The following is a 26,640-nucleotide window of genomic DNA, read 5'->3' as shown; positions in this document are numbered from 1 at the left end:
GCCGTCCCTCATCTCTGTTACCAAAGAGGGTGGGAATCTCTGTTACCAAGCACGGGGTGGGAATCTCCCCTCATTCTCTGTGGTGAATCATAGAGTATGAAGGGACCTCAGGAGGTCACCTAGTCCAACCCCCTGCTCAAAGCAGGACGAATCCCCTGACAGATTTTTGCCCCAGATCCCTAAATGACCCCCTCAAGGATTGAACTCACAACCCTGGGTTTAGGAGGCCAGTGCTCAAACCACTGAGCTATCCCTCCCCACTGAAGACTTTAGCAACCCTGCTGCTCAGTGTCTCGTCCTCTCTGGTTGTTCCACTCACCCTCTGCTGATCTAGCAGGGCCAGCGACTCTCACCAGCTTTCTGGTTCTCCGAGACTTACAGAAGTTCCTATTTGCTGCTGGCCATTCTGGTTCCCTCTGAGCCTCCTTACGCCTTCCCTGTCACAGCTGATGCTTCTGTACATTGACGTAGTGTGGGCTGCATTTCTGCTCCTTCACGGGGATGTTGCTTGAGTGAGCCACGTGGTCCTTCCATGCTTTCCCTTTCGCTTAGGGCTGAGGTACGACTGGCCCGTGCTGAGGTACGACTGGCCCGGGCTGGGTTGGGCCCCTCGATGTCGGTATGTGGCCACTGGCATGTTACCTCTGTGCAGCATCCCAGCTCTCGTTAGCAGATGGAAAGGCTTTGCCTTCATAGGTGCAGTAGTAACCTTCCAAACAGGAGCTGCATGGAACCGATGCCCTGCTGTCTGCGTGACGACCCAGAGCTCGATTCATCGCGTCAAGGGACCGGTAGATCATCTAGTCAGGCTCCTGTGTAACGCAGGCCAGAGAATGTCACCCAGTTACTCTGGACTGAGCCCAGCGACATGTCTGGCTGCAGTACAGTGTGTCCTCCAGAAAAGCAGCCGGTCGGGAGCTGAAGACATCGAGAGATGGAGAGTCTGCTAGTTCCCTTGGCAGCACATTCCGGTGGTTGATCACCCTCGTTGTTCATTGTTCGGGCCTTATAGCTTCAGCCACTGGTTCTTGTTCTGCCTTTCTCCGCCCTTCGGTACCTGGTATCTTCTCCCTGTGAAGGTTCTTCTACCAGTCACCTGCCAGTCTTATTTCTGATACTCAGTGGCGAGGACAGTCACGGGGGGCCTGGGAGTGCCCGCCTTAAACAGCCCGTGTAGGCGCTGCATTAATGCTCTTCCATTGCTGGTAACCTTGGCTGATGGGAGGGGTGGAGGGAGCCCTATGGGGCAGAAATTGGGGTGGGCTTTGGGGAAGGAAGGAGAGAGCTGGGAGGGCAAGGTAGGAAGGAAAGCCAAGGGCAGAGTGTCTGGGGTCGTGCAGGGAGCAGACTTTCCCTGTGAATGCCACGGCAAGGTACTTGCCACACACTTGTTCACAATGCCTAAGGCCTGCACTTTCCAAAGGGAGGAGTGATTTTTGGGAGGCCCCGTCGGCCCCCTGGGAGGGGTCTGATTTGAGAGCGCTGAGCCCTGCCCTTTGCGAATCAGACTTGGTGTCTCAGGCTGGGCACCTGACACCCCTAGGCCTGAAGGGGAGTTACGCCTTAGGGGCTGTCTTCTCCCTGCCCACTGGGCTCCGGGAGCCCTGCTGTGAATTGGAGCGGGGTGGAGTCCTGCACACAGGCCTCCAGCCAGAATTAAGCCCTCCCTACTGCATGAGCATGCTCCAGCTTGCTCCCCCCATTCTGGCCTGTGTGGGCCCTGGAGCCCCCCCCCCCTTCGGGCTATGTGCCCCCCCAGGCCGCATGGGGCCCTGGTGCCCCCCTCAGGTGCTCTGGCACTATCTGAAGGTGCTTTCTCCTCTTGTTAACTCTCCTTAGCAAAGGGTGCTGGGAGCAGCTCCCACATGGGACCTGTCCCGGTGGCTGGTGTGGAACCACAAAGCGGGCCAGGCAGCGCTGCCCTCCGTCCCCGGTGCTGCCCTGCGTGCTCCGTGCTGTACTCCCCTGGCTGCCAACACCACCAGCCTGACACTTGCAGCTGTCTCATGGGTCTGCTCCCATGGCGCGCTAGTGAGCGGATGGCTAATCTCCCACCTGCTCCCTGCCAGGAGCTGTACGTCCAGGACTACTCCAGCATTGACTGGCCGGCCCAGAGGAATAATGTGGCTGCCTGTGATCTGTACACCCCGCACAGCTGGCTGCTCACACTCGCCAATGGTGAGTAGGCCACTGGCTGGGCCTGGCCAGGGCAGGGCGGGGGATAGTTAATGTGCTGGTTGTTTTCTGACCCCACTGCCGTGAGTCGCTGGCGGAGTTGAGAGTCCCTGGGGCTCTCGCCCTGCTCCCCCCAGAGCCCTGGCCAGTTGGGGAAGGGATGGGGGAAGCTCTCTGGGGCTCGGGGCCAGGCCCTGCTCGCACAGGAGTTGGGACCAGGCAGCTGGTAAGAGTTTCCTTATTGTGTCTCTCTTGTTCCCATCTCAGCCATCCTGAACGTGTACGAAGCCCACCACAGCGCCCGGCTGAGGCAGCGAGCCATCGCGGAGCTGTACGACCACATCAAGGCTGAAGACAGATTCACCAAGGCCATCAGCATTGGCCCGGTAGGCTGCTCGTTACCGTTCCCAACGAATCAACGGAGCTGGCTCCAATTCCTGCCCAGGTGCGGGAGAGTCCGGCCTGGGACTCCCCAGCTCTGCACAGATGCCCTGCTGCTGGCACGTAACCATAGCAACCAGCAATCCAGGCAGGCTCAGGGCCTGCTGTGCTGGGCGCTGCACACAGGAGAGTTCATGGCGGATGACAAGGGCATGAGCAGGCTGGCGGGAGAGGAGAGCGTGAGCAACCGCTTGGACATTGTACAGTGGCAGTGGAGGCTGGGCGTGCCAGATGCCCCCCTCTGCAGAGTCTTTGCTGGGGACAGCTGGGGGGTGTGGAGTCAGCTGGTGGAAGGCCGTGGCTGGAGAGTGATCTCCTGCCCTGTGATGGGGAACGGACATGGGGATGCCAAGGGGTCCGTTCTGTGACCAGAGCCCCATGTAGACGTGCTCGCTCGCCTGCAGACAGCCCCCAGCCTGGGGTTTGCTCTGGGGCTGGTCACGAGGTCAGGTCATGCTGTGCAGGCCCAAGCCGAACACCACTGCGCTCTGCAGGGGAGTGACGCCTTCTCTCTCGGCAGATTTCCAAGACCATTAACATGCTGGTTCGCTGGTACGTGGATGGGGAGAGCTCTCCAGCCTTCCAGGAGCATGTCTCCAGGATCCCTGATTACCTCTGGTAAGGCCAGGCCCATGAACCTCCCTAGCCCTGGAGACAGCGCAGGGCTCAGCTAGAGAGAGCCACTCTGCCCCGCGCGGGAGTCTCCAGCCCCTAGCAGGGAACCTGCTGCCCAGACCTGCCATGGGGGACCCCGCTCTGCCCCCAGGGCCACCACGCTGCGTAGGCCCCACGAGCAGGGAGCTCTGTGCAGGGGGCATGCGAACGGGGGGGGTCTTGCACTGATCAGCAGCCAGCTCCAGACACTGGCTCCTTATTAGTGAGTCCCACTCGCTCCAGTTCTCCCAGTCAGGCTGGGAAGGGGCAGGCCAGGGCCCCCGGGGAACCTGCTGCAAGGCTGCCCCTGAAGCTCAGTACTCCGTGCCCCAGCAGCAGTGTTAGATGCCTGGGGGCTGCGGGAGGTTGGGGACAGCACCACGCTCCCCAGGCTGCTGCAGTGATGTGCTCTCTCTCCACGCAGGCTGGGACTCGACGGCATGAAGATGCAGGTAAGGCGCTGTGGCCCTGGCAGTGACCGCAGGGACCCTGGGCACCCTCTCGCTGCTGCTGAGGCAGCTCGCAGGGCTGGGCAGGGACCCCTCACCCGGGGACTGAGCGCGTACTGCAAAGGGGGTCTCGCCAGGCTGCTCTGCCTCGGGGGATCTGCCACCCCTGGAATGTCTCCCTTTGCTGACGGGCTGTTAATAGTCATAGGACCAGCCCTGGCCCAGCTGTGCGGCTCACAGCAGCAGCTTCTCCCGTCCCTGCTTCTCCTCCTGGCAGAGGGTAGAAGGGGTTGGTATCAGGAGCAGTGTGTGTCAGTGCTCTCGGGCAGCTGCTTCCCCTGCACCTCTGGGGGGTGCTCTGCACCCGCCATCCCGTGCCCAGCCCCTTCGCTCCGGCCTTCCGCCTCTGGGGTGGAGCCTAGGGGAGGAGTCCCGTCCTGTCCTGTCTCTGCTGTGCGGTTCTGGCCCTACGTTAGCGGACAGCCCCTCTCCTACCTGCGCTGGGGGCTAGAACCGAGCACTAACGGCTGCTTGGCCCCTGCTGAGTGTCCAGCAAGGAAAGGGGCTGCGTGCTGCTCCCCCATGCCCTGGCCACGCAGGCCTGCTTCTCTGTCCCACTTCCTGCAGCTCAGTGTCTCCCAGACAAACCTGCCTCTCCTGGGACAGCGGTGCATCCCCCCGAGACACAGCTCTGCCACCTCCCTCCTCCCCCGCCCCACGGCTCCCCTTGCCGCCCAGCCAGCCATTCGCACTGCTGTCTGTTTGTGCAAACATGGACTGTTCCTTGTGTCACGGCCTGGCCCCGGCCGGCAGAGCACTCACAGACCCGCCATGGAGGCGGTCTAGTAGTGCAGTGCTCCACCAAGACCTCCTCCCAGCCTTCATTTCCTTGGGGCTTGAGTACCACACCTGCCCTCTCTGGGGGCTGCCCCACGGCCCAGCAGGGCCCACATGGTGCTGCCCAAGCCCCCCATGTGCCTGGAGCCCCGTCGGCCCATCCCAGTCCCCTCCGTGCGCTCCCCTCTGGGTTCAGGATCCATGGCCAAACTGCCCTCGTTTTGAACCCCTCGGTGGGCTTGCTGCAGCTTCTCTCCCCTTCCCTCCGGCTTCCTCTGCTGTGCGAGAGCCGAGTCCCTGCAGCTCCTGCCCTCTGGGCCAGCCTTGCTGGCTCTGCCTCGCTTCACGTCTCAGCTCAGAGACCCCCGTCCCATCCCGTCCCGTCCCTACGGCTCGCGCTCTGCACGCTGCTATGGGCTCTCTCTTGTTTCCAGTCGCTGTGTGTGGGATGCAGCTTGCAGCCTAGGGTGCTGTACACACCAACACTGGATTGGGTGAGGTGCCCGGAGCCATCCTGCACTGGGTCCAGGAGGGGCTTGCAGGATCAGACCCTAAAATAGCTTTGGAGGGAAATTCTAACCTCATCCTCCGAACTAAAAATCCCCTAACCCTGCTCCTGCTGCCCGTTTCTGCCCCAGTGTGTTCCCTGAGGCTGCAGCCCTCCCTGTGCACAGGGCCCATTGGTGCAGTGTGGCGGTGCCTGTGCTGCGTGAGTGCACCCAGCCAGTGTGCCCTATAGCCTTCTCTGTCTACACGGCCATTGGTACAGCGTGGTGGCGCCTGCAGGCAGCATGGCCCGTAGGGGTGGGTGGGAAGCCTGGGGCGGATTGAAAAGCTGCTTCTCATTGCACACTCTTCTGTTCCAGGGCATCAACGGATCCCAGCTCTGGGACACAGTGTTTGCCGTCCAAGCCTTCCTGGAGGTAATGTTTGCTGTTGTGCCAGCCTGCTGGGCTGCCCCCCAAGGGACGTGGGTCTCAGACAGGCACCATCCTGCACTTTCCTCGGTGCCATGGCTCTTGGCCTGCTCCTACAGTGTACGCTCAACAGCAACACTAGAGAGAGGCTTCGACAGCCTCGGGTGTCAAGAGCAGACGGAGCTGTGACGATCGTCGAGTCTGACCCCCTGCAGAGCACAGGCCAGAGAATGTCCCCCTGAGCTCCCTGCGCTGAGCCGGTAACTGGTGGTGCAGCCAGAGCGCAGCTCTTAGAGAGAGCCCTGCAGGCTTGCGATCCCAGCGCGCTCCGAATGCAGGCTAAGGGGCAGAACAGCTAGTGCCCCGTAGCGTTGTGTGGATGCACCTGTGTACAAAGGCAGGTGTGTGCAGGTTTGCAGGTGGACTGGCCTTTGAACGCTGGGTGCGAGGTGTCACTGGAGGAAGGCTAGAATGGCACGGGGCTCTGCACATGTCCCCTGTAGTAACACCCGGAGATGAGCAGCACTGTCACGCCGCTTGGGAACCTGCACTTGGCCAGCTGCAGGCGTGGAGCTGGCAGGCGCGTAGGGAATAGCCGCTATAGCTGTTCCATAGCATGTGGCATGCTGCCAGTGATGGCCCCTGAAAATACTGTCCTCACCCCCGTCAGGTGCAGGCACGTGGCCCCACGGTACTGGTGGGTAGGCGCTGAAATGCACATGGGCAGGGACCAAGGAGAGTTCCTGTTACCTCTTCCCCGCATACGCTGTGTTCGCTTTGGGATACTGGTACGAAGATGGGCCATATCGCACCTGCCGTGGTAAAACCTGCCCAGAGCCCAGCGCTGCTCGGAGCCAGCAGCAGTGTTGGAATATAGAGACTGGGGTTTGACCGCTCTGAGCGAGCGATGGAGATGTGTTGCTTGGTGTAGCTCCAGCATCGGGCACTGCGATGCTGCTCCGCCAGTCGTTCAGAGCCTGAGAGTTCCTGTTCCTCGCTGTACCAGCCAGTGCGAGACGAGCCACCCCAGTGCAGATCTTGGGTGCCTCGGAGTCCCTGGCTGGCCAAAGTGCTGTATTTGATTCTTACCAGGGAGAGACCGTGCCTGGCACAGATTCCAGGAGATCTCTTCTAATTTGTGTGATGAAGTGGGACTGTTCTTAATGTTTCCTCTGAATACTGTGTGGGTGCCTCAGTTTCCCCTATGCATTTCTTAAGTCTCTAGGGGGTGAGATTGTTGCAGAGAAAAGGGCCAATGCACATAAATTAAATGGCCAACACTCTATCTCCTGGCAACTACTGGCTGGAGCCCTTTCCCCCTGTAAGGAGATAGCTAAAGGTGTTGGAGAACAAAGAGATCAGGTGACCTCCTGGCCGGAGAAAGGAACAAAGCCCAGAGGAGGAGGGGCTGGAGGGCTGAGTTAGTTAGTTTTGGAGCTAGCTGGGGAGGAGGAGTGAGTGCAGACGTGGGTGTCTGGCTCACTGCCCCCCAGGATGGATGGACCCAGCTGAGGAGTCCTGTTCTCTGTACCTACAAGCTCTGTTTTAGACCACGTTCCTGTCATCTAATAAACCTCTGTTTTACTGGCTGGTTAAGAGTCACATCTGACTGCGAAGTGAGGGTTCAGGACCCTGTGGCTTCTCAAGGACCCCCCTAGGGCAGACTCGCTGTGGGAAGCGCACGGAGGGGCAGAGGATGCTGAATGCTCCAAAGATCAGACCGAGGAAGGTGGTAGCCGTGTGAGCTCCTTGCCCTGAAGACAGTCTGCTCACAAAGAGAAGACTTCACCAGAGTCCTGCCTGGCTTTGTAGGGAGCAGTTCCAGAGCATCGCCCGGGGACTCCATGACAATTTGTTTTTCCTGAAGAACTAAACTGATCACAGAACTGAGCAGTGATGTCTCTTTATTTTGTGTGTCTGCCTCCTTGTCTAGGCTGGTGCTCAGAACGACCCGGCATTCGCTTCCTGTCTGAGACGGGCCCATGAGTTCCTCAAAATCACCCAGGTGAGCACTGAGTTGGGGTCACAGATGTGGGGAGTCAGCATTGACTCTGGTAAGACTGCAGTGTCCTGCGTAGCTTCTCGGCATCCAGCCATGCAGCTCATCCCCTTCATGCGCTGTAGTCATAGGCGCGGGAACTAGGGGGATGGGGTGCTGCAGCACCCCGAGGTTTCACTGTGAAACGTTTGCTGGCGCTGTTAGAACGAAGCTAGCGTTATTTTGCAATTCTTGAGAATTCCAGAGATGTGCTGCACCCGTGTGGTGTGAGCAGGAATTGCATTTTTTCACATTGCGTTTGAACACACAGGGTTTACAGTTTCATTAGCTGGCTTTCAGCATCCAGCGCCACTGGCCGTGGTAGGAGATACAGAGGAAAGGGGTTTGGTACCAGAACACGGTAGGGAGAGAGGCCCAGAGTCTCAAAGGTATTGAGGTGTCTAACTCCATTTGGGGCTGGGGGTCAGAGCCCAGGGGCATTTTAAAGCAGCGTGGCAGGGAGGTGAATGCTGTGGGTCCCACGGGCTAGCTCAGCTCAGGGGCTTTCGTTGTCTATCAAACGCACTAGTTTGCAAAGTCCTTTTTGTGAGCCCGTGTCGAATGTCTCTGGATCTGTAGGTTTCCTCCGTCTTACATTCCATGGGGCTTTTCTGTAGGGGCTGACCCAGCCAGGTTCTCTCTAGTTCCCCTGTTTCCAGAGCCCTGCCACTGTCCCACTGCAGCTCCGGTGAGAGTTCTCCCCACCCAGCTCTGGAGCCAGGGCTGTGAGTGCTGCAGGGCGCAGCGCGCTTGGCCTTGTGAATCAGAGTGTGCCTCACCTCTCTCAGGGAGGGAGACCCGCCTGCCCTGGGACACAGCTGGCACATGGGCCTGGCTGACCCTGAGATTCCTGTGACATCCCTGCACTGGTGCCGTTTCCCGGTGCTGCTCCACAGGCGCTAGAGGCAATGGGAGCACACGCATGAACCTCCACTGGTGTTCTCACCACCGCATCATCCAGGCCTGTTCTGAGCAGGGCTGCCTGGCCCAGGGATCAGACCCCACAGCCCTCTGCTCTCAGGCTGCCCTGTCCCTGGTGCTGGACCCAGCGTGGCAGGGCAGTTTCATGGGAAGCTTGGTGCGGACCCAGCCGCGGGGCCCTCTCTGGGCTCTGCGGGGGGTGAAGCACTGAAAACAAGTGGATGCACAGGGCCCTCTGCAGTCCGGCTAGGGGGAGAGCTCCAGGTGCCCTGTGTGCTGACACAGCCACCCCAGGGCAGCACTGGGGCGTACTGCAAAGGGTCAGCTGTGGAAGACCCTTCTGCTCATCCCCTCCCAGTGGTAGAGTCCAGAGCCAGCCTTGTCCCCAGCCTGATCCAGGGAGACGTGCCACGGACAAGCACCAATCCCAGCCTAGCCTCTGGCGACCAGACTGCGGCAGCGCAGACAGGAGTGCTCTGTGGGCACGGCTGGCCTTGATCCCATGGCCATCGCCATAGCTGTGGGACCCCTGCCCTTTGCACTGCTCTGCTCTTGCAGTGGGGCCTATGGGGCCTGAAGCCAGGCTGCACCTGCCGTTCCTCCTCACTGGCGCTCCTCGTATCTCCTGCAGATTCTGGATAACCCGCCCGACTACCAGAAGTACTATCGCCAGATGAGCAAGGTACAGCTGGCCATGGGCCTGGATTTCCCTGGGTTGATTCTCCCCTGTTGTTCCATGTTTGTTCCTCACATGTCCGGCTGCCCCTAGCTCTGGGCTGCTCGCGGGGCAGGGAACGAACCTTTTAGACTCAAAGTGGATCTATCCTGTGATAGCGTCAGAGGGAGGCTTTGGCCGCAGAGCGACTCTCTGGTGTCCGGAGGAGTCTGCGGCCGTGACTGAGATCCCAGGTGCCGAGGGGCTGGCAGTGAGACAGGCTCAGCTTGCTTGGAAGAAGGGCACGAGCTGGCGTTTACCTGGCAGTGCCCGGGGCATGGGAAGCAGAACAGCAGTTGGCTTGGTGTCTGCATATGGGGGCAGGGCTTGGCCAATACACATTGCATCAGCGGAGGAGGGGCTCTGTAAGCTGAGGCCAATGGCCGTGGGTCTGGGGTGGCCGTCAGGCCAGTTGCCATGGAAGGAGATGTGGCACAATCCCACTAAGGCCTGTTTGTGGTGGGGCTGGGCAGCGTTGTTTTCTCCAGTATGGTATTTTTTGGTGGGGGAGGCAGCCTCACCTGGGTAATTATGAGGGTCCCGTGTAACAGGCAAAGTGCAGCCAGACACAGCGCGAGCTCCTGCCCCCAGGCTCTGCCACGGCACTGCCATCCTGGGCTGCAGCCCCCGCTATGCCAGCTCTAGGCCCCACCTGCCCCAGGGCCTCCCGTTGCGCCCAGCTGCTCGGTGAATGTGTCTGGACACCTGCCCACGGCACGGGCTGGATTTCACCCACCATTGGCACTTTGCTTGGGGCCCAGACTTGGGTTTGGTTCCAGCCTCCAGCGTGAAAGCTATTGCAGTAGTTCCTGGTGCCACCTCGCTGTTAAGGAGAGACTCCTGTCTCCCCAACCTCCTGCTGGACTCAAAGTGGGGGATGGTTGCCAGCGTTCTCTCCCCATTTCGTGTGCACAAGCGGAGCTGTAATGCGGGGTTGGGTGAGGGGGCTCCACCTTCCCTTGGGCAGGGCAGAGCCTGGCGGGGGAGTTTCCCTCGCTCTCCCTGCTCCTGGGGCTGAGTGCTGGTGCCTGACTCCCCAGGGCGGATTCCCCTTCAGCACCCGTGACTGCGGCTGGATCGTGGCTGACTGCACTGCGGAGGGGCTGAAATCGGTGATGCTGCTGCAGGAGAACTGTCCCTTCATAGCAGAGCACGTCCCCACGGGGCGCCTCTTTGACGCTGTGAATGTGGTAAGAGGCGGCGGAGGCCCGGTTGGGGGAGAACCCCAGAGTCAGCGCCACGTATCTCAGAACAGCTTAAAACAAAATGGCTTCTGGGTGGGGGATGTTCTCCCTCTGTGGGCCTTGGCCGTCCTGTGACTGGGCATACGGCCTGCAGGGCGTGAGCCTGGGATCACGTCTGGATGTGAGCTGGGCCCGGCTGGCATGAACCCCAGGAGGAGCCCAGGCAGGGCTGTTAGTGCAGCACCTCTCGCTGCCAATGGGTGTCGCTCATGAGTCCCGAGTTGGGAGCAGCATGTGCAGCCTGACAGGACAGGACAGATTGGCCTGTGTGCGGGAGAGAGCTCAGAGCTGTTCTGTCCCTGCAAGGGCGCGTGGAGGGACAGCGAAGCACCTTTCTCTGGCGGGCAGTCTGCTCACAGCACGGACACCCTGTGCAGGGAGCTCATTCGCCCAAGTCTTGGGGAGCAGAAGCGAATATCCCGAGCTGGCTCCAGGGCCTTGGAGACCAGGCAGCTGTTCCATGGGGAGGATAAAAGTGCCTCTGGCTCTGGCCAGCTCCTAGCAAAAGGGAAGGGGGAAAAGAGGGAAGAAATGAGGCCTCATTCAGCACAAAATTGAGATGTTGAGAATAAAATCAGGGAGCCAAAGGACATGAGAGAGAAAAAATCTTGAATTGCCTGTGCCCCAGTGCTCAGGGCCAGGGTAACAGACAAGAGGAATTGCTTATCTATGAGCAATGTGATCTAGCTGGCACTACTGAAACCTGCTGGGACAAGTCCCACCATTGGAATGTTAAAATCAATGGCTATGGCCATTTAGCAAAGATCCAGTGGGCAAAAGGGGAGGGAAAGTGGCATCTCCATCAAAAATGGCATCACCTGTTCTGAGTCACTGATAACTCGGAAGACAATGATCTCGAATACTAATAGATCAATGTTCTAATAGACGGAGCACAAGTCGGTATTTGCTACAAACCCCAAATCACATGAGGGGCCAGGATGACCGGCCCCTTACGCACCTATCTACTGTGTGTAGAGAAAAAAGCTGTGTGATCATGGGGGACTTCGGTCAGAGTGACACACGCTGGAGGGCTCATGCAGCCAGGACCAAAACCTCCTTGGGATTTTGAAATCTCATTGATGACAGTTTCCTAACTCAAAAAGTGCTGCCACCGAGACAAGAGAATTCTGTATTGGACCTCGTCTTGACAGATAAAGAAGAACTGATCACACAACTAAAAATTAATGGAAGCTTAGGTAAAGTAATCCTAATTTGATCACATGAGTAATGTGCAAGCAGAATAAAGTCCAGACCAAAGGCATATATACTTGGTACTTTAAAAGGACCAATCTCATAAAGCAAAACAACTATGACCCTGTCATAAGTTTCACCCCACTCTGAACTTTAGGATATAGATGTGGGGGCCTGCATGAGAACCCCTAAGCTTAATTACCAGCTTAAATCAGTATGCTGCCACCACCAAATCGTTTAAACAATGTTTATGAGTCATTTGGGAACTCTGTCTTCCCCCCAAAATATCTCCCTCCCAAGTACTATAACCCTTCCCTGGGTAGCCTTGAGACTTCCCCACCAATTTCCTGGATCTTAAAACAAGGAAAAATCAATCAGATTCTTAAAAAGAAGACTTTTAATTAAAGAAAAGGGGTGAAAGGAATACCTCGGTGAGATTAGCATGCAAGCTACTCTCACAGACAACAGATTCAAAACACAGAGGATGTTCCTCTGGGCAAAAACCTTAGTTACACAAAAGAAAAGCCAATTTGATTATTCCTCTATGCAAAAAGAAAAAGTCACAAAAGGAAATAAACATAACCTAATTCATTCCTTCTCTAATACTCACTACCCTGGTTGATTCCTGGATCTTTTCACTCCAGCACAGAACTTAATGAATAGAACAAAGGAAAAAATTTCCCTCCTTCCTCTTGAAAAATCTTGTCCCCACATTGGTCCCCACCTCTGGTCAGGTGTCCGCTAGGCTAGGTGAACTTCTTAACCCTTTACAGATAAAAGAGGCATTAACCCTTAACTGTCTGTTTATGACAGACCCAAATCAGCTGGGAGGAAGAATTTAATCAGAGAAAATGTGGTTGATAACTGGGAATTGTTTAAGAACAATTGGATGCCCCAAAAGCTACAATCCCACAATCAAGGAAGAAGGCGGTAGTGGATAACGAAAGACCTGGATTAGAGGAGAAGTGAGGGCACCTATAAAAATAAGAAAACAATATATAACAAATGGCAGAAAAGGGAAGTTGAAATCGGAAGCTAAGAACTGTAGATGATGGATGCGGGAAACAAAGGGGCACAAGAAGAAATCTATGGCCTGCAGAGTTAAGGACAATCAGGAGTTTTTTAAGATATTAAGAACAAAAGAATCCTGACAGTGGTATTGGTCCATTACTAGATGAAAATGATAGAATTATCAGTAATAATGCAAAACAAAGCAGAAGTGTTCAATAAATATTTTTTATCTGTATTTAGGGAAAAGCCAGATGGTGTAGTCATATCATATGATGATGCTCTTTACATTCCACTAGTATCTCTGGAGGGTGTTAAACAGCAGAAACTAAAGTTAGACATTTTAAAATCAGCAGGTCCAGATAACTTGTATCCAAGAGTTTTAAAAGAGCTGGCTGAGAAGCTCACTGGACTGTAAATGTTGATTTTTCAATAAGCCTTGGAACATTGAGGACGTTCCAAAAGGCCGAAAAAAAATTAATGTTGTGCCAGTATTTGAAAAGGGTAAATAAAATGTTCAAGGTAATTATAGGTCGGTCAGTCTGACATCAATCCCTGGCAAGATAATGGAGCAGCTAAGGAACTCCATTAATAAAAAATTAAAGGAGGGTAATATAATAAATGCCAGTTGCCATTGAGAATAAAATTAGAATAATAAAAATTATTTATGGAAAATAGGTCCTGTCCGGTTTGGTTGATAAAGGGAATAATGTTGATATAAGACTTAGATTTTTGTAAGATGTTTAACGTGGCACCTCACAAAATTTGGTGAAAACACTAGAGCAATACAAAATTAACCTGGCAAACATTAAATGGATTAAAAGCTGGCTAACGGATGGATTTCCAAATATAATGTAAACAGGGGATTGGAACCAAGCGGTGTGTTTCTAGAGGTGTGTCGCGGGGATCAGTTTCTTAGCCCTTGCTGTTTAATACTTTTATTAGGGCTGTCCATTAACTGCGATTAATCCACATGATTAACTAAAAAAAATTAATCGTGATTAAAAAAAATAATTGCAGTTTTAATCGTACTGTTGAACAATAGAATACCAATTGAAATTTATGAAATATTTTTGGATGTTTTTCTACATTTTCAAATATATCAATTTCAATTACAACACAGAATACAAAGTGTACAGTGCTCACTTTATATTTATTTTTTATTATAAATATTTGCACTGTAAAAATGATAAAAAGAAATAGTATTTTTCAATTCATCTCATACAAGTCCTGTAATGCAATCTCTTTATCATGAAAGTGCAATTTACACATTTAGATTTGTTTTGTTACATAACTGCACTCAAAACCAAAACAATGTAAAACTTTAGAGCCTACAAGTCGACTCCGTCCTACTTCTTGTTCAGCCAATCGCTAAGAGAAACAAGTTTATTTACATTTATGGGAGATTATGCTGCCTGCTTCTTATTTTACAGTGTCACCTGAATGTGAGAACAGGTATTCGCATGGCACTTTTCTAGCCGGCATTGCAAGGTAATTATGTGCCAGATATGCTTCATGCTTTGACCACCATTCCAGAGGACATTCTTCCGTGCTGATGATGCTCATTAAAAAAAGAACACATTAATTACATTTGTGACTGAACTCTTTGGGGGAGTATGTCTCCTGCTCTGTGTTTTACCCGCATTCTGCCCTATATTTCATGTTATGGCAGTCTTGGATGATGACCCAGCACATGTTCATTTTAAGAACACTTTCACTGCAGATTTCACAAAACACAAAGAAGGTACCAGTGTGAGATTTCTAAAGATTGCTACAGCACTTGACCCAAGGTTTAAGAATCTGAAGTGCCTTCCAAAATCTTAGAGGGACGAGGTGTGATGCACGCTTTCAGAAGTCTTAAAAGAGCAACACTCTTATGTGGAAACTACAGAACCCGAACCACCAAAAAAGAAATCAATCTTCTGCTGGTGGCATCTGACTCAGATTATGAAAATGAACATGCGTCGGTCTGCTCTGCTTTGGATCATTATTGAACAGAACCCGTCATCAGCATGGAACCTCTGGAATGGTGGTTGAAGCATGAAGGGACATGAATCTTTAGTGCATCTGGCATGTAAATATCTTGCGACGCCGGCTACAACAGTGCCATGCAAACGTTTGTTCTCACTTTTAGGTGACATGGTAAACAAGAAGCGGGCAGTATTATCTCCTGCAAATTGTAACCAAACTTGTTTGTCTGAGTGATTGGCTGAACAAGAAATAGGACTGAATGGACTTGTAGGCGCTAACGTTTTACATGTTTATTTTTGAATAAAGTTTTTTTGTACATAATTCTACATTGGTAAGTTCAACATTCACGATAAAGAGATTGCACTATTAGATGAATTGAAAAATGCTATTTCTTTTGTTTTTACAGTGCAAATATTTGTAATAAAAATAAATATAAAGTGAGCACTATACGCTTTGTATTCTGTGTTGTAATTGAAATCAATATATTTGAAAATGCAGAAGACATCAAAAATATTTAAATAAATGGTATTCTATTATTGTTTAACACATGATTAATCGTACAATTAAACATGATTAACTTTTTTAATCGCACGATTAATCGTGATTACGTTTTTTAATTGCTTGACAGCTCTAATTTTTATAAGTGACCTGGCAGAGGACATAAAATCATCACTGATAAAATTTGCAGATGACACATAGATTGGGGGGTGGTGAATAATGAAGAGGACAGGTCACTGATTCAGAGCGATATGGATCACTTAGTAAGCTGGGTGAAAGCAAACACTATGCATTTTAATATGGTTAAATGTATACATCTGGGAACAAAGACTACAGGCCATACTTACAGGATGGGTGACTCTATCCTGGGAAGCAGGGACTCTGAAAAAGATTTGGGGGTCTTGCTGAAGAATTAGTTGAACAGGAGTTCCCAGTGCCAAAAGGGCTAATAAGCAGGTAAATCTCAAGTAGGAGCAGAGAGGTTATTTTACCTCTGCATTTGGCACTGGTGTGACCGCTGCTGGAATCCCGTGCCCAGTTCTAGTGCCCACACGTCAAGAAGGATGTTGATAAACTGGGGAGGGGTCAGAGAAGAGCCACAAGAATGATTAAGATTAGAAGACCTGCCCTATAGTGAAAAACTCAAGGAGGTCAAGCTGTGTAGCTTAACATAGAATCATAGAATATCAGGGTTGGAAGGGACCTCAGGAGGTATCTAGTCCAACCCCCTGCTCAAAGCAGGACCAATCCCCAACTACATCATCCCAGCCAGGGCTTTGCCAAGCCACCTCCCTAGGTAACCCACCACCTCCACCACCTCCCTGGGTAACCCATTCCAGTGCTTCACCACCCTCCTACTGAGACAGTTTTTCCTAATATCCAACCTAAACCTTCCCCACTGCAAATTGAGACCATTACTCCTTGTTCTGTCAACATGAAGGTTAAGGGGTGACTTGATTCCAGTCTATAAGTACCTACATGGGGAAACAAATATTTAATAATGGGATGTTTGGTCTAGCACAGAAAGGACTAACACAATTCAATGGCTGGAAGCTGAAGCCAGACATATTGAGACTGGAAAGAGAGAGGGTATTTAACATTTGGAACAACTCCTCAAGGGTCGTGGTGGATTCGCCATCACTGGCCATTTTTAAATCAAGATTGGCTGTTTTTTAGAAGATCTGCGGTCGTTGGAAAAGAGTTACTTTGGGGCAGGTCTCTGGCCTGTGCTGGGCAGGTCAGGCCAGCCCTTCTGGCCTCGGGATCGAGGGTTCTGGAGAGGGATGGCGGTCGGGGGTGGTGGGGCTGGATTTGTAGCAGGGGGTGAACAAGGCTGGTTTGGATCGTCAATCTCTTCCCTTCCCTGTCCGGGCAGTTGCTGAGCATGAGGAATCCTGACGGAGGCTTCGCGACGTATGAAACCAAGCGGGGGGGCCGGCTGCTGGAGCTCCTGAACCCCTCGGAGGTGTTCGGTAAGGGCAGGTGCTCTGGGCTTCTCCCCAGCTATTGTCACTCGCACCGTGAGGGGAGGCAGAGCCAGGTCTGCTGGGCGTGGTGCCCAAGGCAGGCTCGGGGGGTCTCGGCGCAGTCACACAGTTAGTGCCCCTCCCCAGAGACAGCCACGAGTCCCCGTTTGATGGGGATCCTCGTTGCTCTTTCTCCTGTCTGGCAGGTGACATCATGATAGACTACTGCTACGTGGAGTGCACGTCGGCCGTCGTGCAGGCGCTGAAGCACTTCCACGAGGCCTTCCCCGAGCACCGGGCCCAGGAAGTCAGGTAACAGAGGGGATCGCCGAACCGTCCGTTCACAGCTTGCACCCTGGGGAGGTCAGTAAGTGGGGCCTGCTGGGATGAACCTGGCGCAGGCCCCATCTGTACGCTCTGACCCGCAGGGCAGATCCTGCCGCCCACACAGCTCCGGGAACGAACCCGGTAACCGAACACGGCAGCTGCTGTCCCAGTTCAGTGGGGGGGCACCCTCCTTTCCTAGCTACCCTTTGAGAACAGCCCGCCTGAGTACATCCGCTTCCTGTGTGAGGCCAAAGGGCCACCCGGCATCAAGCAGGGCCCTGGGGGCACAGACCAGGATGTGTTTCATCCGCAGACCGGCTGGGAAGGCACCGGCAAATGTCCTGGGGTGGAGATCCTGTCTCCATCTGAGTCCCCAGGGGCCATGGTCAGCAGCTGCACAGGGGCTGTGGAGGCTCAGTCCACCTTGCAGCTTAAGGCCCTCGAGTGACTCTTTTAATAGGGGCTGGGCCCCCACTTCTCAGAGGGGATTCGAGCTCCTAAGGAGCCCCTGGGTCGGGCTGGCAGGAGGATGGACGCTGCACACTAAGGAACCCCCTCTCCTCCTGTCTAGAGAGACGCTGCGCAAGGGCCTGGAGTACTGCCGCAGGGTGCAGAGAGCTGACGGCTCGTGGGAAGGGTGAGTGGCCGCGTGCACTGCTGGTGCAGCAAACTCCACCCTGCTCAGGGCAGGGAGTGGCTGGGGTGAGGAGAGAGGTGCTGGTACCTGCACTCTTGGGCAACCCTCTCTCCCCTTTACCTCCAGGTGTGCCAGTGTCCGGGGGAGGGGGTGGGGGGCTGGCTCAGGGAGCCCACAGCAGTCCGGCCTGTTACAGTCGTGTCTAGGGCCCCCTGCAGACCAGTGCCTGTGGCGCTCCCAGTGAGTGACTAACCCCCTTAGCTTGCGGACTAGAGACAAGCCAGACGCAGTGACGTGCGATGGGATGAGACTCCTAGCCCGTGTGTGTGCGACAGCTCCAGTAAAGGCTCAGCGTAGCCTGAGGCGACGGGACCCTTCCCAGGTCTGCGGTGGGGAGGGACTGTACTGAGAGGCGGGGACGTCCCAGGCCTGTCTGTGGCCCGGGGGGCCGGTGGTGTTAGACCCGCAGAGCGTTCTGCGCTGCCTGACGCTGCCGCTCTCCTCCCATCAGGAGCTGGGGCGTGTGCTTTACCTACGGCACCTGGTTCGGACTGGAGGCCTTGGCCTGTCTGCAGCACACCTACCAGAACGGGTGAGTGTGGGAATCCGGCATGTGGCTCCCTGGCTGCCCCGGCCTGCAGGGCATGGCCTGGAGTGGCTGGCGCCATCCCTCGAGCACGGGAGGTGCTGCATCACTCTGCTGGGGGAGGAGCTTGTTCAAACCCAGAGCAGCCTTCCCCTCCAGGCATTGGGTTGGGCTCCTCTGTCCTCCCGTCCCGTGCTCACTGAGTGTCACAGCCCCCTGGGGCCCTGTCCCCAGCCTGTGGCCCCCTGGCTCCAGCTTGCTGGCCGCTCGCAGGTGGGGGCTCTGGTGTTCAGAGCCAGGTTGTGCACTCACCAGAGGAAGCTCGCCTGCCCTAGGCTGTTGCTCCCACCCCCGGGGGCCAGGTCTCATCTCGGAGACCCCGGCTCCTGCGAGAGCCTCCCTGCCCCAGCTTCACACTGTCTCCTGCCCCCACCTGCTCCGCCAGCCCCTTCCCCAAAGCCCCATGAGGCTGCCCTGGCTTAGTCCCTTTGCTCTACCTCGTCCCTTTAGAGCCGCATGCAGGGAGGTGGCCCAGGCCTGCCAGTTCCTGGTCTCCAAGCAGATGGAGGATGGTGGCTGGGGAGAGGACTTTGAGTCCTGCAAGCAGCGCAGATACGTGCAGAGCCCCACCTCCCAGATCCACAACACCTGCTGGGCCCTGCTGGGGCTCATGGCCGTCAGGTAGGAGAACCGACGCCGCCTCTCACGTCAGAACATCGTCCTCTTCACCTGCATTCACAGAGCACAGCCCTGCCAAGGACCTCGTCACCGGGGCGCTGGCGTGGAAGCCTTCATTCGCGCCATGCCTGCCCCCTGCTGTGCACTGCGTGTCCTCACCTGGGCTAGCCCAGAGCACACGCCCCAGCCCGTGCCGAGAGGGGTTAGCCAGTGACTGCTCCAGTCCACGGGCTGGTGCTTGGTGCCCGTCGTCACACCACCAGCTCTCCTACAGCGAGCGTCCCGGCTCTGTAAGGCAGCAGCACGGCCCAGAGCTGCCACCCCAGCCTTAATAAATAATAATAATATATGGAGATATACCTATCTCATAGAGCTGGAAGGGACCCTGAAAGCTCATCGAGTCCAGCCCCCTGCCTTCACTAGCAGGACCAAGTACTGATTTTGCCCCAGATCCCTAAGTGGCTTCCTCAAGGATTGAACTCACAACCCTGGGTTTAGCAGGCCAATGCTCAAACCCCTGAGCTGTCCCTGTGCTGGGCACTAGTGGGGAGAGGAGAAGAGCTTTCCTGTCCCCGCTGCAGTGCCGGGGAGGGAGAGGAGAGCTCCGGCTGTGGCTGCACATGGCGGGGGTGGGGGGCTAGCATGCTATTCGGAGTCAGCACCACTGACCTCTGCCCCTTCTCTCTGCAGATACCCGGACGTTGGGGTGCTGGAAAAGGGGATCAAGGTTTTGATTGACAAGCAGCTGCCCAATGGGGACTGGCCTCAGGTATGCAGCTCCTCACTGCTCTCTCTAATGTGTCCAGCCCCTGTCACTGCAGGCATTTCAGCCAGCCCCTCTCCCTCTCATCCCTCCCAGCCGGGGGAGATGCAGGCCGATGGCTCAAGGCGTTTTGCTGGGAGCTGTCCGTGAGGGGGAATCGCTGGCTGAGGATGGCTCTGTGGAAGAGCTGAGCTTTGCATTTCGTTCCGTCATGTGGCAGTGAGTTCCACAGTCCGGTCCAGCTCCAGGGAGAGCTCTGCCTCCTGTATTGAAAAGCCTCCCTGTCTGGGTGAGCTGCTGGAATGCAGCTGTCAGGAGAAGTCGTGGTCGCAGGAGAAGGGACGATCTCCCTGGTGGAGAAGGTTTGAACAGCAGCTGGAGCCCTTGTCCGGGACTCTGTGAAAGGGGAGCCGGAGCAGGGAGCAGGTACTGGGGTGACCTGTGCGGCATGTTGAACCAGCCGGAGCTGTTCAGGACCTGTCGGTCCACCCCTAGCTGCACTGAGCCTTAGATCTCACAGAGAGGTGGGGGGGCCGGGATACACTCTGGGTGAGGCCGCCTTCTGATCAGTGCAGGCTGAGGCGATGAGGTGAGGGGGCTTTCGCTGTCATGGTTACTTGGGGATCCGGGCGCCATGCAGGGCCCAAAGCAGCCCAAGGCTGCAGAGCGGTGAAATGCTTCGGGAGCAGACGCCCTCGGCAGTGGGAGCGTTCCAGATGAGGCAGGGTCTCTGGCTGACCGCCCTCCTCTCCCCACCACGCTGCCCCCGGGCTCCGCTTTGCCAGCTGTCTGTCATCTCCCTGCTGTTCACGCTGGCAAACTAAAGAGCGCCCCAAGCCAACCCTGTGTGCCCTGCCTTCCCCTGCCAGTGCTCACCCTCTGCGCCATTGCAGGGTTTGCTGCTTTGTGCACATGGAAGTAGCCTGTCAAATCCCTGGACACGGATCCGTTTTGCGTCCCAGCAGCTCACCGTCCCGCAGGGCGCCCTGGGTGCAAGGACTGTGGGCAGGACAAGGCTTCTTCTATATATCTCTGGGGCATTTCCCCTTGGCTCGGGCCGCGTGGCTTTGTGTGACCCCACCTGACCCTTCCCAGGGCCCTGTGCCCTCGGGTAGCAGAGCCCTGGATCCAGCTGGAACCAGGAACAGGGCAGGGCTCATCACTGACCCCTGTTGTTCAGCGGCTGGAGGTGTATGGGGAGATGCAGGCACGGCATGTTAAGCGGGTGGGAGTGGATGGGCCGGTGGCTGCAGGGAAGCCCTGGGAGGTGGGGAGGTCTGACTGCCTGATTCTGGCGCCGGTTGCCTACTGGCCTCGGCCCCAGCACACATGAGAGCAACCCAAGGGCTGCTTTAGTACATGGGGCTGGTCACAATCCCATCCAGCAGCGCGCTCCATCCATGCCACGACCACGCCACGTGCTGGAGGCTGCATGTGCCTCTTAACGCTGGCTCTGTGCCAGGCAGGGCAATCCCCACCTGGGCACTGGTGGCCAATGTCTGGCCCCAGGGGCCACCGGAGCAGGGTGGGGAGCCTGGCCCTGCGTGTGTGCGGTGTCATGTCTAAGCGGGAGTGAGCAGGGAGTGTATCCATGTGCCGGGACATGTGGGAAACATGGGTGCATCAGTCATAACGTGTGTGCTTGGCACAGTATCCGCAACAGGCCTGTGAGAGGGCAAAGGGCTTGTGGGACCTCCTGCAGGAGCACCCCTTGCTCGCGAGCGCCCTGCTAATCCTGCCTCTTTCTGTCTCTCTCCCCTCGCAGGAGAACATCTCTGGGGTGTTCAACAAGTCCTGTGCAATCAGCTACACCTCCTACCGCAACGTCTTCCCCATCTGGGCCCTTGGGCGCTTTGCACGCCTGCACCCCGGCAGCGCCCTTGCTGGAAAGCTGCAGCCCAGGTCCTTGCACAGCCAAGAGGAGATCCTGGCTGGAGGGAAGCGGGATGGGGTTCTGTCAGGGTCCCCCTTTGCCTGAGCCTGGGCCCTGCCCATGCCCCATGGCAGGCCTGCAGCCTCAGTGACACCCTAGCTGGATTTGCTTGGCTACAAGGCTGTTTACGGGAGGCTGGCAGGCCCTGGCGCTGTGTCGTGGTCCATGAGGACTCTGCAAACTGATTCTAGCTCCGGGCCTACGTGTGGGCTTGGAGGGGGCAGCAAGTGTGTGGGCACTGGCTGGCTTATAGTCAAACATGCTGTACGTCTGGGGCTTGGCTTGAATGGACCCCTCTTCCCGGACCCATTGTGTAAAAGGCTGTGTGTCTGCAGGTGAACGCTGCTGCGCAGGACAGGCTGCTGTGGTGTGACAAAGTGGGAATGTTCTTAATGTTTTCTCTGAATGCTGTGTGGGTGTCTCAGTTTCCCCTATGCCTTTCTAGGTGGTGGGGATCAGGGTGTGTGATTGTTGCAGAGCCCTTGAGGGTAGGGGTGTGCAGGGATCTGCACAGAGAACGGCCAACACCCTGTCTCCTGGCAACTGATGGCCTGGGCCCCTCCCCTGCAAAGGTGCCAACTGAAGGTGTTATAGAACAAAGAGATCAGGTGACCTCCTGGCCCAGGAAAAAGACAAAGGCCAGAGAGGAAGGGCTGGAGGGGTTTTCAGTCTGGAGCTGGCTGGGGAAATGGAGGGAGGCCCAGACGGGGCTCTGGGCTCCCTGCCTCCCCAAGATGGACCTGACTGAGAGGTCCTGGTCTCTGTACCTACAAGCTCTGTTTTCGACCATGCTCCTGTTGTCTAATAAACCTTCTGTTTTACTGGCTGGCTGAGAGTCACGTCTGACTGCCGAGTTGGGGTGCAGGACCCTCTGGCTTCCCCAGGAGCCCCACCTGGGCGGACTCGCTGTGGGAAGCGCACGGTGCCGAAGGGGATGCTGAATGCTCCGAGGCCAGACCCAGGAAGGCCGAAGCTGTGTAAGCTGCTTGCCCTGGAGACAGTCTGCTCCCAAAGAGGAGGCTCCCCCAGAGTCCTGACTGGCTTTGTAGGGAGTAGTTCCAGAGCATCGCCCGGTGACTCCGTGACATGGGGGGTGGGGCCTAACCATATGACCTTGAGCATGTCTGCACTTCAAGCTGGAGGAGACACGCCAGTGCTCACTGAGATCGAGTTCGGGCGCTAACCCACGGGTTCCCAAACCTGTTTCCCTGCGGCCCGCCTGTGCAGCTGCCATGGCGCTGCGCCCACTAGTAACACTGCTTGAGGAGACGATTAACTGTAATTACTACATCCATATACACTAGAACACTAGAAACCACGTCCTTGGTTCCTTTTCCTGGTCATCTAAGCAGGGGTAATGAGAGAAATCCCTAGCCGCACTCACTCAAATAAATGCTTCAAGGTCTTTGAAACCAAACAGTTTTAGTAAAGCTCCACTTTAAAAAATGTGGAGAGCAAAATGTGTTCACACAAGGAAAACACAATTTGGTATACAACTGAACAATAAGCAACACAACAACGGTAACACAACTGTTGAATAATAACACAATGTGTTTTTTGATTTTAAAACAAAACAGTTGGCCAGCTTAGCCCACGATATTGTGTTTTCTATATTTTAGTGTAAAAGCTGGGTCTTTACTTATGGTGTGTAAGTAAAGACCCAGCCCAGCTCTCTACTAATTAGGTCAAATATTGTAAATAAAAATATAAAATAACTTACAGACCAGGAGTCTTCCTAATGGCACAGGTGTGCCTGCTTCTCCTTGCACTTTTTTTCCATCTGGGGACATATGTGAGCAAGACTCAACCTGATCTCATCTTCAATTTTCAGCCTTTCAGCCAACTCAGGGTGCAGGGAAGGGGGTGGCTATGGACTGTGTGCGGGCAGTGGGTAGCTGAGGGTGCAGGGAAGGGGTGGCTAGGGGCTGTGTGCGGGCAGTGGGTAGCTGAGGGTGCAGGGAAGGGGTGGCTAGGGGCTGTGTGCGGGCAGTGGGTAGCTGAGGGTGCAGGGAAGGGGTGGCTAGGGGCTGTGTGCGGGCAATGGGTAGCTGAGGGTGCAGGGAAGGGGTGGCTAGGGGCTGTGTGCGGGCAGTGGGTAGCTGAGGGTGCAGGGAAGGGGTGGCTAGGGGCTGTGTGCAGGCAGGGGGGTCGCTCAGGGTGCAGGCAGGGTGTAGCTAGGAGCTGTTCTGTGGCCCACAGCATGGAAACCCCTGCGCTATGGGCAGAGTTTATCTGCCACAGTGGGAGCAGCGGGAGGGGCTGGGTGCTCTGAGTACAATCCTGCTGAGACTGTAGCAATGTACCCAGGACGCCCGCCCTTCTCGCTCCTCGCACAGCCACGGTGCCCCAGCTCGGGTATGTCTCCTCCAGCTCATAGCATTGCTGTCCCCTTCGGACTTGCCCCTCCCCACCTCCACGTATCAGATGGGGTACTTAGCAAAGGGGGCTTCCTGCTCCCTTCCTGGGGTGCTCTAGAGTTCTGACTTGTTGCCTGTGGCAATGTCGCTTGGTGCTGGGAGCTGCCTCCTCTGGACATGCTGCAGGGCTGTCTGCTGGAGCTCTGTATAACTAGCCTGGCACAGCCTTGTGCACATGCGCTGCCCCGGCCACGAGCTGCTGTCGGGCACAGGGGTGGAGCTGGTCCCCCAGTGAAAAAGCAGATACCCCATTCGCACTGGTGCTCTGCAACCCCCTGCTCTCCCACCTATGGCCAAATACTATACTACTAAGTTCTTCAGTCACTCTCAAAGCGCTTTACACAGGAGGGCAGTGGCACTATTTGTGCTGTACAGCTTGGGAAATGGAGGCCACATGACTTGCCCTAGGTTACCCTATGGGTCAGCTAGGACCAGAACCCAGGTTGCCAGAGTCCCTAGCCAGTACCCTGTCCACTGGGCCACACTGCAGGCTCTGTAAGTCAGGTTGTCTCCCTCCCACCTAACTGTATCCCTCAAGGGAGCAGGGTGGTGGCTAACCCGTGCGTCGTGCCCAGAGGCAGCCTGCTCGCTCTGTCCTTGAGACACACGGAGGAGAAGCTCCCGCAGGCACGGGCTGCCAGGGGTTCGGCTGAGCACGGAGGTATTTTTGGCATACTTTTCACCTTGAGGCAGCAGAGGCGTGTCAGTGAGGGGGAATGGCTGGCTGAGGATGGCTCCATGGAAGACGAACATACTAATTGCATGGCTGTGCTGACCGCCTGCGCTGGTGAGCTCTGGCCCTGGGAGAGCTCCTGTCCGACGTAATATCTGGTATGAGGTGTGGGATCGCACTGTGAACCAGTCCTATGCTCCGAGCATGGGACTGTGCTCCCACCCTCAGCAGTGTCGGGCAGCATGAACAATCTCGTCCCGTTGCTGCTCTTGAATACTTCCTAACCGTCAGGGTGGTTAAGCACTGGAATTAATCGCCCAGGGAGGTTGTGGAATCTCCATCATCGGGGATGTTTAAGAGCAGGTTAGACAAACACCTGTCAGGGATGGTCTAGATAATATAGTCCTGCCCTGAGTGCAGGGGACTAGACTAGACCTCTCGAAGTCCCTCCAGTCCAATGAGTCTATGACTGTGGGGAGTGTGATCTGGGGGGAGGGGAGACAGGGCCGACCTCTCCCCACTCTGCTAGCTGAACAGCGTTTGGGCACTGACCACGCTGCCCTCCTCAGAAAGGCTGCCAACCCTGAACCATCTAAAATCATGAGTCATCCCCCTGCCCCCCGAAAGCCCCCATGAGATTGGCCCCCCCAAATCACGAGGCTTGTGAGAAAAGCTGACCCCATATTTATAGTCTGTCTCCTGATGTGTCACGAGCCCCTAGGCTGCCCCGGTGTCTGAGACGGTTGAGTGAGTACAGCACTGTGGCCCCCGCTGCAGGAGCCCTCGCTAGCAGCCTGGGGACTGTGCTGTGCTAGGTGCTGTACGGACACAAGGGAAGCAGCAGTCCCCACCGTGCAGAGCTTAGACTCCAGAGCAGAGCGAAGGGGTGAGTTCGTCAGGTGCGAGCTGGTCCTGGCACTCCCCAGGCTCATCTCCCGGGGGGGCTCCCAGACTGCCACGAGACAGGCGGCTCCGGCCCAGCGGGGATGTAGCAGCTCGAGCAGCCGGCTGCTCTGTCTCCCCCTGCAGGAGGAGGAGGGGCTCACAGCCGAGGGCGGCTGGTGCAGAATCCAGAAGCAAACCCCCACCTGAAGTGTCAGGTGAGGCTGCACAGGGCGAGCTACCCCCGACGTGGATTTAGCCCTGGGGCCGCTCTAGGAGGGCAGCAACCCAGGCTCGGCGGTCGCTGGCCAGGGCCGGCTGTATCTCTGCTGCTGGTCCCCAGGCCAGGAGCCAGGGAGAGAGTCTGCTGCTCTGTTTCTCATTCAAGTAACAGCCCTGGCAATGCCCTGGGTGCTAACAAACCCTAAATGCACCCCTCAGCCCTGGGAATAGGGCCCCTGCCAAACGCCCCCCATGGAGAAGAGGGGAGGGGCTGACAATCTGAGCCCAAGTCACCCCCCAGCGGGACTTGGGTCTAATCAGCAGGTCGTGGCCCAGCCAGAGCCTCCATGAGCAAAACTGGCTGACGCGCAAGGAGACGTGGCCTTGGTTCCCCCTGGAATGGCTCTGTTACCACGCCGATGGCTGAGGCGGTTTCAATCAGCCCTGGTGACAGGACTGCCTGGATCCCCCCAGCCGGCTCCAGCCAGAGCGGCTCCAGCCCGGAGCAGCGTCGCCTTCTGGAAGAGGTGCGGACGTTCCCAGCACAGCTCGAGCAGGAGGTTTGGAAGATGCTGTGTGCCACGACCAGTCAGATTCCTACCAATGCTCTAGCCCCCGTCCATTCCCATTCACCTCGTGCTGCCCGTCCCTTAGCCCAGGGCGACCTGTAGGGCCAGCAGAGGGCTGAGACATAAGGCCCAGATCCTTGGCTGGTACAAACCAGCCTGCCCCCATTGAAGGCGTGGAGTGAACCTGTCTTATGCCAGCTGTGGGAGGATCTGGCCTGTAGCCATGTTGCTAATCAAGGGTGGGTGTAGCTCCCACCACACGTGAAAGCATCGAGCGTTGCCGTGCGGTACAGGAGCGTCCACATGCAACCGCCAGCGTGTCCTGGCTCTGCTCAGCCTGCAGTCGGTAGGAGATGCTGTGACAGACGCTGGGCAAGGAAAGGAAACGCCTTGTACCCTGCACCTGTCTGACGGAAATAGCCAGCCAG

At 56.0% G+C, this 26,640-nt stretch overlaps 1 protein-coding gene across 1 annotated transcript; it reads left to right on the top strand.

Moving 5' to 3' along the window:
* Positions 1-2,024: 2,024 nt before the first annotated feature.
* Positions 2,025-22,275, top strand: LOC101946397 (lanosterol synthase-like). The gene is made up of 15 exons (XM_065579735.1): positions 2,025-2,178; positions 2,443-2,561; positions 3,137-3,234; positions 3,695-3,722; positions 5,423-5,479; positions 7,407-7,478; positions 9,064-9,114; positions 10,188-10,337; positions 16,435-16,531; positions 16,732-16,837; positions 17,424-17,489; positions 18,001-18,081; positions 18,586-18,756; positions 19,444-19,522; positions 21,282-22,275. The coding sequence occupies exons 1-15, from the start codon at positions 2,040-2,042 to the stop codon at positions 21,492-21,494; spliced, it is 1,527 nt and encodes a 508-aa protein (XP_065435807.1). The 5' UTR covers positions 2,025-2,039; the 3' UTR covers positions 21,495-22,275.
* Positions 22,276-26,640: the final 4,365 nt, after the last annotated feature.

Source organism: Chrysemys picta, unplaced genomic scaffold, assembly GCF_011386835.1.
Source record: "Chrysemys picta bellii isolate R12L10 unplaced genomic scaffold, ASM1138683v2 scaf751, whole genome shotgun sequence".
Taxonomy (NCBI): domain Eukaryota; kingdom Metazoa; phylum Chordata; order Testudines; family Emydidae; genus Chrysemys; species Chrysemys picta.
Note: the sequence above shows the minus strand (reverse complement) of the source record. Positions and strands in the feature narration are given on the sequence as shown.